General features: G+C 40.4%; 1 protein-coding gene across 4 annotated transcripts in view; it reads left to right on the top strand.

The window, feature by feature from the left end:
- Positions 1 to 14,555, top strand: part of LOC138200816 (bromodomain adjacent to zinc finger domain protein 2B-like) — a 50,349-nt gene extending 35,794 nt beyond the window's left edge. For 2 of the 4 annotated variants that reach the window (XM_069153722.1, XM_069153719.1), the window contains exons 15-38: positions 928 to 1,020; positions 1,106 to 1,167; positions 1,454 to 1,519; positions 2,303 to 2,368; positions 2,697 to 2,741; positions 2,923 to 2,949; positions 3,730 to 3,795; positions 4,921 to 5,061; positions 5,687 to 5,941; positions 6,772 to 6,995; positions 7,401 to 7,475; positions 7,620 to 7,854; positions 7,935 to 7,997; positions 8,074 to 8,218; positions 8,337 to 8,992; positions 9,234 to 9,522; positions 9,699 to 9,854; positions 10,034 to 10,188; positions 10,373 to 10,578; positions 10,712 to 10,847; positions 11,401 to 11,547; positions 12,433 to 12,719; positions 13,024 to 13,167; positions 13,312 to 14,555. In XM_069153722.1, coding sequence (XP_069009823.1) covers positions 928 to 1,020; positions 1,106 to 1,167; positions 1,454 to 1,519; positions 2,303 to 2,368; positions 2,697 to 2,741; positions 2,923 to 2,949; positions 3,730 to 3,795; positions 4,921 to 5,061; positions 5,687 to 5,941; positions 6,772 to 6,995; positions 7,401 to 7,475; positions 7,620 to 7,854; positions 7,935 to 7,997; positions 8,074 to 8,218; positions 8,337 to 8,992; positions 9,234 to 9,522; positions 9,699 to 9,854; positions 10,034 to 10,188; positions 10,373 to 10,578; positions 10,712 to 10,847; positions 11,401 to 11,547; positions 12,433 to 12,719; positions 13,024 to 13,167; positions 13,312 to 13,459 — 3,887 coding nt within the window. In that variant the 3' untranslated portion in view covers positions 13,460 to 14,555. The remainder of the gene's footprint in view (positions 1 to 927; positions 1,021 to 1,105; positions 1,168 to 1,453; positions 1,520 to 2,302; positions 2,369 to 2,696; positions 2,742 to 2,922; positions 2,950 to 3,729; positions 3,796 to 4,920; positions 5,062 to 5,686; positions 5,942 to 6,771; positions 6,996 to 7,400; positions 7,476 to 7,619; positions 7,855 to 7,934; positions 7,998 to 8,073; positions 8,219 to 8,336; positions 8,993 to 9,233; positions 9,523 to 9,698; positions 9,855 to 10,033; positions 10,189 to 10,372; positions 10,579 to 10,711; positions 10,848 to 11,400; positions 11,548 to 12,432; positions 12,720 to 13,023; positions 13,168 to 13,311) is intronic. The other 2 variants (XM_069153720.1, XM_069153721.1) reach the window with 2 other exon arrangements.
- Positions 14,556 to 14,677: the final 122 nt, after the last annotated feature.

Below are 14,677 nucleotides of genomic sequence, written 5' to 3'. Positions count from 1 at the left end.
GGTAATTTGCCAACCGGAGGTGTGAGATACCGCACACTAGATACAGTGGGTACGGAAAGTATTCATACTTATGACCATGTGATATTTCAGTTTTTCTTTTTTAATAAATTTGCACAAATTTCTACATTTCTGTTTTTTTTCTGTCAAGATGGGGTGCTGAGTGTACATTAATGAGAAATAAAATGAACTTTTTTGATTTTAGCAAATGGCTGCAATGAAACAAAGAGTGAAATATTTAAAGGGGTCTGAATACTTTCCGTACCCGCTGTATTACCAGCTACAATGGAGGTCAATTGCAAAACCACATTCAGCTATCTTAAATATCAGACCTGTGTTGTCTTGTTGAGCTGCCGCAAATGTCACATGCTGACTACCGATCTTTGCCCCTGCTTGTCTGTAATGGTTTGAAATACTGGACTCATTGTTTGCACATGAAGGATTTTCCTGGTCTTGGTTAATGGCTGTGTGAAGAGATTGGAGTGCCTCCTTGTATGTGGCTATACAAATAGGGTGTTTTCATTTTCACATTCGCTCCACCAAGGAAGCCTGAAAGCCTGGAACACCTGCATATTCAATAAGATGAAGAATTTTCACCAATTTCAATATCAGTGGTGAACATTTGATGTCAACACCTGAAAATCAAGACTTTTTTTTTTTAATCACACAAAAAAAAATCAACAACAACAACAAAAAAAATCAAATTAGAAAAGGCAGCAATGCCGTTTCTCAATATATTCAACTATAACCAAAGGATATTTCATCCAGTAGACATGTAGTGGCCCCTGAGGCTTTTTCTCGACTTTCTCTAACTGTTGTAGTCAATAGCCTTCGAACTCTTCACATGGATTAGAGTGTCAGTGGGTGATTTTTTTTTTCAGTAGTGTCTGTGATTTGTTATTTCATATTTTGCATTTCACCATGTTGCAGAAATAGCTCGACAAGCAGCTCAGATCAAGATGATGAGAAAACTAGAGAAACAGGCAATTGCGCAAGCAGCCAAGGAGGCGAGGAAGCAACAGGGTAAGTGGTCGGTGTCTACTCAGATTCCTCTCCTACACTGGATGATATGATGCCTGTGCATGCTTGATTTGTTTGCGTTTTTCAGCAATGGTGGCTGCTGAGGAGAGGCGGAGGAAGAGGGAGCAGATGAAGATTCTTAAACAACAAGTAAGGGTTTTCCTTCCCATGCATTGTTCGATTTTCCACGCAGATCTTTATCTGCAGCTGCTCTGTTCATACTGAGAGTTTGTGCTCAGAAAGGTGGAAAGGTTTTCAGCAGTCGAATTGCTTTGAAATCCTACAAGAAAGTTGCTGTTCTTTAAAATGCTGCACCTTCCTCATCTGCATAGACCCACTGTACTTCTTCAGCTCACATCCTGCCCCCCTCCACCACTCTATAACATGCATGACTTAACAGTTAATTCATTTGATCTCACCCTCATCCTTTTACTAGGAGAAGATCAAGCGCATTCAGCAAATTCGTCTGGAGAAAGAACTCCGTGCACAGCAAATTCTTGAGGTTCGTCCTGAAAGTTGTTGCAGAAACATTCTAAAAATGCTTCCTTTCTGCTGTTGATAGGATTTAAAGGGAAAAAAACAACTAAAGGCTACTCCTAAATTATGTGGCCCAACTTTTAGTGTGTACATGTCACTAATGCTTAATTGGTTTTTTCCAAAAGTGCCATTGAATATGAAAATCTCCTCCAACCATGCTGGAGATTAATACAAAATACAGTATTTCATTAAGTATGAGGAGGCCCAGAGTTTACCATGGCTAGGTGAAATACCTATTTTGTATTCTGTCCCTAATATAAGCTGTGAAGTATTTTAGCCTTTATAAATCAAATTTGAGTTGACACGCTTGGCAAGTGGCTCTTAACAGGATTTCATTGGGGCTATAATTGCTGATAGAAATTTTGCTTAATTTATTCTCTCTGGCTGCTGGTGTTTTGTAATAACTCCAGCCATTTTGTCTTTCAGTGTTAATGGGGGGAAATAATTATCTCATTGCTCAAAATTTCAGCATGTTAGATATATTATCTTCGACCCATTGACTCTATGAACAATCAGACCGAACAATAGCAATCTTGCAAACACATAGAAAACTAAAGTAGAACATATTTACGTATATTTTATGTATGTTATATTTTTTAAACCATCGCTTTAGTCCTGTATTGTTTCCACTTAATGTTTTTGGTTGATAAAAAAAAAAATTGAAAAAAACAGTTAGTGAAAAATTGGTGCGTTTTGGTGTACATGTCGATTGTGTTGCACGACCTCATGTCCTGTTTTGCACAAACAGGTGAAAAGAAAGAAAAAAGAAGCAGCAGCCAATGCCAAAATACTGGAAGCTGAGAAACGAAACAAGGTGAGTGATATTAGATTTATGAGCACATTTTCATTGTTTTGGTTCCTGTTGCTTCTCGTCTTTAACTCCATTAGTCAGTCTAGTCTGTTGTTCAGCTGCTCATAATGCCAATCGTTGCCCCTACTTGTAGTACGATATTTATGCTGTATGACACTGCTTGTCTTTGAGATTTTCCTTGTCTTGGTTGGATGTTTTCATTAAATCAACCAATGAAGCTGGAAGTTGAGCATTAAAGCAGATAAGAAAACATGTCATTTCTGTATCCCTTTAAAATAATGTAAATGTGAACCTGTTTTGGTTTATAATTAACTTCATGTTGTTTGTGAAGGAGAAGGAGATGCGAAGACTTCAAGCTGTCATACTGAAGCACCAGGTAGGTCTTTTATCTGAGACTTCATTTTAACCAGTTTTAGTCAGTTTAATTTAAATGTATTGAAGATGATCTCTATCTAATTATCCTTTGTACAATTTATGCTTTCAAATTTTGCTTTGGAAGTTTTGATTTTTACCTGTGATTTTTCATTTCTTAAAACTTTGCCAACTCTTTCTCCCAGGAGTTGGAGAGACATAGACTAGATATGGTATGAGTATGTTTGTTTCTGTACATGTAACACCATATTGTGAATGTGTTGTGATAACTGGTTGCCATCATAGCAATGGGTAAAGTGTAGCATTGGCTGCAGGCATGCAACGTCCCTCTGCATGGCTTTTCCCACAACAGTGCACTGCATATTCGTCTCAGAGGAAAAACCCGTCCATTATCTGCAGAATGTGATCAATATTGATTCAATGCATGAAGTGCTTTGCCTTCATAATCTGAAAGAGCACCAAGTACACTGTTTCTGTTTTAGAATGATCACATTGGTTCAACATCTTTCTGTGTTTGTGTGAGTAGATAAAAGTATATAATATCAGGAGATTTTGATAGTTTAATATGATGTTGTTCATCAGTCGATTAAAAGATTTCATTTAGTATTTTGCTTGTTGCTCTAATACATAATACCTGCTGCTTATAGTTCAATAACTCTCAGCTAATACCATCTTTAATTCTGCCTCTTGCAGACACGCTCAGATTAAAATTACAATGGCTTTTTCTAACTTTAAGCTTATGCATTGTCTATGCATCACTACCCTTACTTTCTTTTTTTCATCGTCGTGTTGTTTCTCTATTATGTGTAGTTTTACATTAAAACTGCTGTTTGTATTGATCATGACAAACTGTGACCAACGCTCTATCGTCTACTGTGCATGTCACGTGGTTCATATTGTGAGTTGCATGTGTGACCTCATTTGTTTTCTTCAACAAATAATAGAAAGTGAAGATAGAATTAAAATAGAATAAACTCTGTGTGCTCTGTCAGGAGAGGGAGAGACGCAGGCAGCACATGATCCTCATGAAGGCTGTGGACGCCCGTAAGAAGGCAGAGGTGAGTAACTGCTGACGTTATCTCGGCTCATCCTGCTCCGTCTTACTCGGTTTTACTTTTCCTTCACTCAGCTACTTTATCTAAAAGTGCTGCAGTCAGCTATGATGGGATACAGTACTATACATTATGATTGAAATGTTTGATTTATTAGAAGAATGTGGATTTCAAGGAAGTTATCTCCAAAAAACAAATGTGGAGGTGGATGAGTGTCGATGCCGTCAGAGCAGAAGGGAGATACACATGGGTCAAAGAAATCTGGCAAAAGTCAAAATTGTAGTTTTTTTTTTTTTAAGAAATGTCAAAACTATAAGAGTAAGAGATCCCTTTGTGCACAGATGATATGTGGTCTATTACGTCTAAATATTGAAACTGAAGGAAGGATGACAGAATCTGCAAATGTTGTGAGCTGAATGTGGCATAAATGACAGTAGGAAACGTTCTCTATACCATCATTTATCACACTTATATTGATATTTCATATTTAAGAACTACGGAGAATAGAGCGTTAATACCTTTTTGAAACTTTTTTTTTCCTAAGTATATAGCAAAAGATTGGCCTAAGAGGAGGGAAATAGCGGATTATAAATGAACTTGATCAAATGTACAGTACAAAACAATCCAAAAACAAATCCCAAATGAAACTAAATTTTAAACATTTTCTGTATATTGTGTTTGTGTAATACACTTATATTGTTGGATGTCTCCTGGAGCATCATGTGTGGGCTGTGTATGTTTGGATAGTGCTGATGTGGCATGCTGTTGTGAGGCTGGTGTTTAAAGCCTGAATGTTTGGTTTGATGTGTTTGAATAATGAGGGATTGGCCTGTAAATGGCCAGAAACGAATACAAAACCACTTCTTCATTCAATAATTATTACATGTATATACAGTATAATGCATTACAGTAGGCCTATTAGTAGCCCTGCAACAACCTTCGTGAAATGATTTAAAATGGTTTGTTAATTTGACTATTTTTGATGATGTGACAGAAATGAGGTTGTAATTTGTGGTGTTGTATCACATCCAGCCTCTATAAAAGAAATGTATTATACCTCACCTAAACATTCTGATCACTGTCTGCTGCAGTGTTCATAATGCATACCATTGTCCTTCAACTTTTCTGTAGGCGAAAGAGCGTCTGAAGAAAGAAAAGAAGGACGAGAAACGGCTGAACAAGGAGAGGAAACTGGAGCTGAGAAGGCTGGAACTGGAAAAAGCAAAGCAGCTGAAGAAGCCAAACGAAGACATGTGTTTAGCAGATCATAAGGTAGTCACACACAGTGGATCTGTTGGCAGATGAAAATGAGAGCTCGTGCTGCACCACGGATGGAGTCCATCTGTGGAGTAATAAATGTGTGTAGAAAGACTGGATATCCGGGGATTTTTTTTTTAAGAGAAATCCACCAGTGTAATCACTGTAGGAGCTATATGCGTGAAGATTAGAAGTGCCTTTGATAAATCGATGGTTTCATTGTTTCACTGTCACCAACAAAATAGATGTTTAATATCACTGAAAGCATCTGGTATTGATTAAAAGGGAAACAGGTGTTGATCAAAACACTGCCACCCAGTGGCTGCTAAGGTCATAACACCAACCAAGGATCACGGATCAGATACATGTAATCAAAGAATTCAGGACTTATATTCATAACATTTCTTTAATAGGTTTTAACAGACTGACTGAAGTCTGAAACGAGTAATCCCTAAAATGTAAGAAAGGCTGAATTATGTGTTGTTTGTTTCATTTAAATTGTAATAATAAAGTAAGAAAGGGATATCCTATGACCAACACAACATCTATCTTTTGGGGATTTCTTTTCAGTAGTTACAAATTGTTCTTAATCATAAAATAGTGTTTTGTGTTTTAAAATTGTATTTGTTTTTCTCTCCAGCCACTTCCAGAGTTGTCTCGTATCTCTGGTCTGGTTTTACCAGGAGGCACTTTCTCACAGTGCTTGATGGTGCTGCAGTTTCTGCACAGCTTTGGAAAGGTCCTGCGATTGGATTTAAATTCAAACATGCTCACCATAAATGACCTTCAGGAGGGGTTGCTCAATGTTGGGAACAGTACGGGCAAAGTGCAGGACCTGCTGGTGAGCATGCTCTCTGCAGCTGTGTGTGATCCTGGTTTACCTGCAGGTTACAAGGTGAGGGTCTGTCATTCTATCTGTAGTATTTGTGCAGCGGGTAAATTATAAAAGTTCTCTGTGCTGTAAATTACACGCATGTAAATACTTATAATTACACAACTGCTACAGTGTGCCTATGAAATCTAATGATTTAGATGTACCTATTGTACAAATATCACTTTTTTCACTGCTTCAGTTACTGGAACGCTCTAAAGAGTCCTGAGATATTTAGATATTAAAGAGAAAACTGACAGCAGTGACAGTACAGTGTAAGAAATAAAAGGAAATGTAGGCTGTCCCTTGTAACAAAGTGATCCCACTTGTTACCTGCTAATATTTTTCAACCAGCCACTTTTGCTCTGGAGATCTAAATGAAGAGTCTGCTTTGGAGTTTATCAGTGTTTGGAGCTCTGAGACATTTTAGGTTTAAACCATGATTTTAATCCCCTTTGTCTCCTTGCCGTGCTGTGGGGTGTAATCATGAATTTATGGGATTTTACATACATTTTCTTGTAAGAAACCGTCTCAGGCTGTTGTGTCCACATCAAGAGACATAAATATACAAGGACACTGAACAGCCCAACTAAACATTGAGCATGTTTAATAATAATCCACACATCCTGGATGTGACACATCCCGGGGGACACTTGAGCACTTAGTATCAGCAAGAGATAATTACATGGAAGGATGGTTCTCTTCTAGACACGTATTGTGACTATTTGCTTTTAAGGCTATACTACATAAAGAAAGGGATTTCGTTTTTTATTTTAGATTCAGTTTAGTGGTTAAAAAAGATTGTTAAACCCTTTGACAAAACGACTTTTTTTGAAACACATTATTTGCTTTAGAGCAAAACCATCTTGGGGAACCACTTGACAAATGTGGAGATCAACCGAGACAACGTGTCTGAGATCCTGCAGATCTACATGGAGTGTCATTCTGAGCAGGCAGAGACGGCTGCTTTGGCCCTCAGCCTCAGGACGAAGGCTTTTCAGGCTCACAGTCCGGTTCAGAAGGCCTCCATGCTGGCATTCCTCGTGAATGAGCTCTGCTGCAGTAAAGCTGTGATCAGGTGAGGATCCTGCCTCTGACACTCTGGACTATTCATAGAAAACCAAACTGCCACTGGTCATTTTAAGCTTTGATACATTTATATAAAATGATATGATAATATAATGTTGGACTGTGAGAGACACTAACTGTATGAAGTGTTTCTATGTTCATCTCTATACCTGAAAGTGGAGCATACACACTTGTTTTATTCATGGAAGCTTCAGCTGTAATCAAATAACAGAAGTGTGAAATGGAATATGGCAAACTACAGTCTGATAGACACTTTCACAAGGTTGCATCAAACTGCAAGTCATCCATTTTTTATAAATACTACATTTTGAATCACATTTGATGCCTCATGCTCTTCTTATTATACAAAAAGGCCACAGAAGTGTCTGTTTCAATAATCTCTGGTGTTTTCCAGTGAAATCGACAAAAACATAGACTACATGACCAACCTGAGGAAGGATAAGTGGGTTGTCGAGGGAAAGCTTCGCAAGTGAGTACATGCGTTATCTGAGCTGTAATTTGCAGGTTCTGTGAATATGCTCAGACATTTTGTGTTAGTGATTGACTGAATAGCACATGAACTGTACAAGGTGACTTTCTCTCTTTAATCTTCTATTCATTTCTGTTTTCAAAGACTGAGGAGCATCCATGCCAAGAAGACAGGGAAGAGAGACAGCAGTGTGGGAGGAGAGGACAGCCATTCGTTTGTCAACCCCACAGTCAGAAACAAATGCAAGAGAAAAGAAGGGGACAGTGAGGAAGAAGAGGACGAGGATGACGACAGTGAAGACCAAGGAGAAGACGATGAGGAGGAGGAGGAAGAGTCAGCGGGAAAGAAAGGGAAGAAAGCAGAGATATGTGAGGAGGAGGTCAGTGACTACACCAGTGTCTGTTATAGTAAATGTCAGCCGGTCCGCTGGCCTCCCAGTAACGACATGTTTTCTTCTAGGATGACAGTGTACACTCAGCCAGCATCGAAGAACTGGAGAAACACATTGAGAAAACATACAAGGTAAATTATATTTTCTCATCATTTCTTAATGAATTGATTCATAGTTCGCAACTGAATGTACTTTCTGTCTCTTCAGCAACAGAGTCAAATTAGACAGAAGCTGTTTGATGCATCTCACTCGCTTCGCTCGGTGATGATAGGCCAGGACCGATACAAGAGACGTTACTGGGTCCTCCCACGGTGTGGTGGCATCTTTGTTGAAGGCATGGAGAGTGGTGAAGGTGCAAACCAAGACCTAAGGCTCAGATTGTCTTCATATCTGTCAGCGTGTGCAGGATAGAGAACTGAAGGTTTGTTTGTGCATTGTGTCAAAGCTAATGTTTCTTTCATGTTATCCAGGCTCCGAAGAGACAGAGAAGGAGGAGAAAAGAAAGAGGGCTGCCCAGGTGATGAGGCTAAAGGAGGAGCAGCTGGAAGACACAGAGAAGCCAGAGGTCTGCAGCCCAGCACCGAGCACAGACGGTGATACAGCAAAGCCCGAGTGCCAGCAGGACAAAGACAATCTCTTCCTCCAAAAACCCGGCTCCTTCTCTAAGCTCAGCAAACTCCTTGAAGTCGCCAAAATGAAAGATTCTGATATTAATAGTTACTCTGCTGAAGTTCCCACTTCTGCATCTTATCCCTCGTATCCTACCTCACAGACAGTCTCCACTCAGCAGGGACTGATGGATAAAACAGATGCTTCAGTACCATCTCCTCTCAGCCCCACCTGGCTGAAAAGCAGTCACTGGATGACCCGGAGCCCTCAATCCATCCTTCAGTATGACGAGCTGTCTAAGGCACTGACTGATAAAAGCAACCAGTGGTTTAGCCTCTTGCCTCGCTCTCCTTGTGATGAGTCCTCTGTGACCTCTGGCTCCAGTCCTCCAGCTTCCTCCTCTTCTCCACAACACATGGGGACTAAATCCCCCTCATTCCTCTCCACTAATCCCCTCACTACAGCGAGCTACAACACTACTGCTGGGATCAATAACATGCAAACGCATATCCTCCAGGTTGGTGGATAGCAATAATGCTGTTTCCATCTCTGTTACAAAGATCAAGATGTACTTGTGACATGTGTTGTAAGAATTAGTCCATATTTCATGACCATATTTCCTGTGTTGGAATTGGATGAGAAACTCTTTCCAGAATGCTTTTTTTTTCTTCAGCTAGTACCTTATACAGTACGCATATGGTAGTGGAATAAAACTGCTAGCTGATCATAATTTAAAATGTATGTATTTTTCCTCTCAGCAAGTAAAGTCTGACATTCATCAAAGCCGGCTGACGCCGTGTGACACGCTCAGCTCCGCGACCAGCCCCAGCTTGCCCTTCTCTGGCACTTCTCTACCCCCCATGTGGGATCTAGCCTCCCAGCATGCAGAGGGTAATGGAAACAAGGCCCTCTTTCTGGCAAATAACAACTCTGTCAACAAGAGTGAGACCCCAGAGCCCCCGAGTGACAAGCTCACTTGTGCCTCATTCCCTGCTGTGGAGGTGGCCAACACCCAGGACTACCCTCATCCTCAGCCTATCCCAGAGGGTAAGAATGGCACATTGTCAAAATGCACAAATCAAATATACAGGACTAAAGATATCCAACGCCCTGAGAGCACCAGAGTACATACTGTGGTGATTGTCAGTTAAACAATATGTTGCTATAATTAAAAAAACAACATGACAAGAGCTCTTTAATGTGTTCATTTAATGTGTTGGCAGAGATGCTGCGCGGCTGGTGGAGGGTGTCAGACATGGAGAACCTGCACAGGCTGGTTAAGACCCTCCATAGCCGAGGCATCAGAGAGAGGGTCTTGCAGAAGCAGATCCAAAAACACATGGAGCATATGACCCAGCTCTGTACCAACAGGAACGACGGTGGGTTCACATTTCCTTTGCTTTTTTTTTTTAAGTTCTAAAAGTTTTAAAAGTTCAAATAATACTTTTCTTTATTATTTACCACTGCATGTCTGTCGAATGTTGTGTGTTTTGGCACATCTGGATATATAGATAAGTTGCACCAGTCGACTGTAATGTTTTAATGTGTGTGGTGGCAGCAGTTGATGTGACAGAGCTGGGAAAGCAAGAGGTGAGCGTGGAGACAGTGGAGGGCTGGTGTGTTGAGGAGCAGGCCATGGAGGTGGACATCAACCTGCTGCGACACGTCGAAGCTCTGGAGAGGAAAGTCATCTCTGCTAACCTGCAGCTCAAGGTACAGGGAAATAAGCATCCTACTCTTTCATCTTCGTTCAGTTCACACAGAAACCAATCATGTTTCCAAACTGATTTTATCCATCATTTCACTCTTCAATGCTTGGATAGGCTCTTGTGTCCTGACTTTGGCACCCGTTAAATGTTGTATTGTGATGGCCATATTTTACTGATGTCTCCGTCAGGGTTGGATGCCCCCTGAGCCCCAGTCAGACAGTAAGGATCTAGTCTATCATGAGCACAAGTCCTTCTCCTCCCCGACTCTGGAAAACAGGTGTCAGAGAGAAATCATCCAGGAGGACCTTCCTGGCTCTGTGGTGCAGTGGCCCAACAATCCCCTCGATATCGCCGTCACCAGACTGTCAGAGCTGGAGAAAAATATTGATCGCAGGTACCTAAAGAGGTCTTAAAGCACAGCCTTTCAGATACGTGCGGATAATGTCACCATACTTGTGTCTGTATTAGAAAAAGTACTGACATGTTCTTTGGGCAACCAACTTGTTCTCATACTCTTGAACTCGAAGCAGTGAGGAGGAGGTGGCTCCTGGGATGAGACTGTGGCGAAAAGCCCTCGGCCAAGTTCGCAGCTCCGCTCAGCTGTCACTCTGCATTCAGCAGCTGCAGAAATCCATCGCCTGGGAACGAGTCATCATGAAAGTGGTGAGTGTCACCTGATCTCTCTGTGTCTTTCTTCATTTTATAGTACATATATACTAAACCTACATTTATAGATCATATTAAAGATTCAATTGCATGAAATTGTGTATGTCAATAATTGGTTCGTTATTTAATCCATTAGAAAATACAAAAGCCTTTTGAAAACAGTTAAGGATAGGACAATTAGTTTGCATAGCTCGTGTTCCCTAAAACCAGAGTTTTGTTCTGCAAAAGGTGAAAAGAAAAGAATGATGTGTTAGCAGTGTTCACTGCTGTGCCTGATGGAGACTGGTTTTGTCCAACTTGTGTAGCAGAGGTACATCAACATGCCCTGAGTGATTGATCACACAACTGGTATTACTATCTATATCAACACAGAAGCAACAACTGGATAATAACAGTCACAAATCAACATCATTCTGTATGCCTGGCTGCACACAGCTGCATAAATCACTACATTTTATGGTGACATATGGTATCTCAGTTTGAATTTGTAACTACATGTAGTGCAGCACTCCACATGCTCATTTGCCTTTACCTTTCGTTGTGTTTTCAGCACTGTCAGCTCTGTCAAAAGGGGGATAATGAGGAACTCCTCTTACTGTGTGACGGCTGTGACAAAGGCTGCCACACTTACTGCCATAAACCCAAGATCACTGCTGTGCCTGATGGAGACTGGTTTTGTCCAACTTGTGTAGCAAAGGTACATCAACATGCCCTGAGTGATTGATCACACAACTGGTATTACTATCTATATATCTGAGCAATCCATGGATGGATGGATGGATGGATGGGTGCATGGTTGGATGGATGGATGCATGGTTGGATGGATGGATGGATGGATGATGGATGGTTGGATGATGGATGGATAGATGGTTGGATGATGGATGGATGAATGGATGGATGGTTGGATGGTTGGATAGATGGTTGGATGATGGATGGATGAATGGTTGGATGATGGATGGATGAATGGATGGTTGGATGATGGATGGATAGATGGTTGGATGATGGATGGATGAATGGATAGATGGATGGATGGTTGGATAGATGGTTGGATGATGGATGGATGAATGGTTGGATGATGGATGGATGAATGGATGGTTGGATAGATGGTTGGATGATGGATGGATAGATGGTTGGATGATGGATGGATGGATGGATGCATGGTTGGATGGATGGATGGATGATGGATGGATAGATGGTTGGATGATGGATGGATGAATGGTTGGATGAATGGATGGTTGGATAGATGGTTGGATGATGGATGGATGAATGGATGGATGATGGATGGTTGGATAGATGGTTGGATGATGGATGGATAGATGGTTGGATGATGGATGGATGAATGGATGGATGAATGGATGGATGATGGATGGTTGGATAGATGGTTGGATGATGGATGGATAGATGGTTGGATGAATGGATGGATGGATGGTTGGATGATGGATGGATGGATGGATGGATGGATGATGGATGGATAGATGGTTGGATGATGGTTGGATGATGGATGGATGGTTGGATGGTTGGTTGGATGGATAGATTGTGTGTTGTTTTGCCTCAGCAGGGTTTTGTGTGTTCTGTCATTCAGGAAAGTGGTCATTCCCCTCGGAGTATAAGGCAACAGAGCCGAACAGCTGGAGGAGGAAAGAAAAGCAGTGAGGTAAAACGAAATAGTAGGCCATCTGTGGTAGGAGATCTCATCGATGAGGAGGATGCCAGCAGCAACAGCATGCCAAAAAAAAGTACCAAGGAGTTCAAAAAGAGGAGAGCAGACGACAGCCCACCCAGCTCGCAGGCCAAGTATGACAGCCCTGTGTCCTGTGTAAAAAAAGCCAAAACGGCCAAAGACGACAGAAGCGGACTGGCAATGTGCCGGTATGTACAAGGACATATTGGCTGCATGCTTAGGAACTAGCAGCACTAATTTTACCATGTCTCTTTGTTTAAATAAACATTTTTAGTTGAGCTTCTGTAATACATGTACAGAACAATCATCCTTCTGGAGTCATGAAACTATAACAATGAAAACATCGGTTTTATCATGTCATTTCATATTTTACCAGATCCTAAAATCTAGCGGTGACAAAGAATCAGACGATGTTGTTTTAAACACGTTCTGAAAATATATTGAAATGAAATCATAAAAAGCTGAGCCCTGTTTGCTGTTTGTTGGCTGCAGAGTGCTGCTGGCTGAGCTGGAGGCCCAGCGGGATGCTTGGCCCTTTCTCACACCGGTCAACCACAAAGCTGTCCCTGGATACAGAAAAGTCATCAAGAAGCCCATGGACTTCTCCACCATCAAAGAGAAGCTCTCCAATAATCAGTATGTGTTACTATCACAGTGTTGCTTTTTAAGAAGATATATGTATGTTTTTAATGTGTACATACTATATAAAACTAGTATTTAACTTATTTTTCTCCATTTCTGCTTATGAATTTACATTAAAACCATTTCCAATGATTACAGGTACCTAAATTTGGAGACTTTCATCATTGACGTGAATCTGGTTTTTGATAACTGTGAAAAATTTAACGAAGATGACTCCGAAATCGGACGAGCCGGCCACAATATGAGGAGATTCTTTGACCAACGATGGACTGAACTGTTGCAGTAAAAGTTTCCAGTGACTTTGTCTTTGGTGTTGGAGTCCTTCTCGTCACCTTTGACACTAAATGAATAAACGGTTGGAGTAATGCTGATGTGTGGTCTATCTGGTGGTGGAGAAAAAAACACTTTATGGATTTATATCTTAAAGTGCAATATGGTTTTCTTCATCAAAATGCACTGACTCTTCAACTCAATGTTGGATTTGGGATTCAAAGATTTCCACTGTAGATATGTCATTTACTTTTTTTTAATCATCAGTACTACATTATAGCTTTGTGTGCGCGTGTGTGTATTTATTTTATGAAGTATTTCAGTCTTTTCTAAGAAAAGGTAAAATGGCACAACGCTTTAAAAAAAAAATCACAAGATTGTTTTAGAAAATCTTAAATAAATCAGAAAAGAATTGTTTACATTTTTGTGACTCTAAGATGCCCAGCAGGACAGGATTCATCTACATTTGTGAGTTTATTGTGTAAAAAAAACAATGAGGGATCTCTGACACACACAGTGTTAATTCTGTCACTGTTAAGTCCTATTTATTACATGTACAGTGTGTACCTACAGCACAGTCCTGGGAAAGACTGTCATTGCAAAAGGACGATTGTAGCATTTAATATGTCTGAATATCCACTGAATACACTCCTCAGTATTGTAGTGCCTGACCTCTGACCTCTGAGGATGTTTTTCTATATGCAGTGTGTGTACTGTACAGTATGTGTCCTGCACCTTACAGAGCAGGACACATCTCCACTAGATGTAAAAGTCTAAACAGCCTTTCCTCTGAATTAATGTGGTGCATATCGTATGTTTCATCTCCAAGCATTTCCTTCAACCAGAGCCTCTCAGACATCCTGTGGACGCAGGAGAAACCTGCACTGGGCTTTAAACCAGCTGGGAGTCCGACGGCGTCACGGTCCACTGGACACGTCTCAAGACCGCAGACAGTCAGAAGACTTGAAGTAACTGTATTTTACCATAAATATTGTGACATGAGTAGTGACTTTTGTAGGAATATTATTTTTAAATAGTTTGGGTGTGTGGATGGATAAAATAAACAACTTTTTCAAAAGAACACAATTAAGCCCTCACTATTTCCTCTTGATAACAACATCATTATGATTATTATATTCTTTTTGTTGCATTAAAGTTAAAAAGCCATCTTAAATCATTTTGTAATTTTTGAAATGTGGATTTAATTTGAACCATTTTCATCAAGTTGATATGG

This window comes from Embiotoca jacksoni, unplaced genomic scaffold (genome assembly GCF_022577435.1).
Source record: "Embiotoca jacksoni isolate LCO1_2020_lvr unplaced genomic scaffold, fEmbJac1.0.p SCAF_2, whole genome shotgun sequence".
In the NCBI taxonomy this organism is placed as follows: Eukaryota; Metazoa; Chordata; class Actinopteri; family Embiotocidae; genus Embiotoca; species Embiotoca jacksoni.
This window is presented reverse-complemented; position numbering and strand designations above follow the sequence as displayed.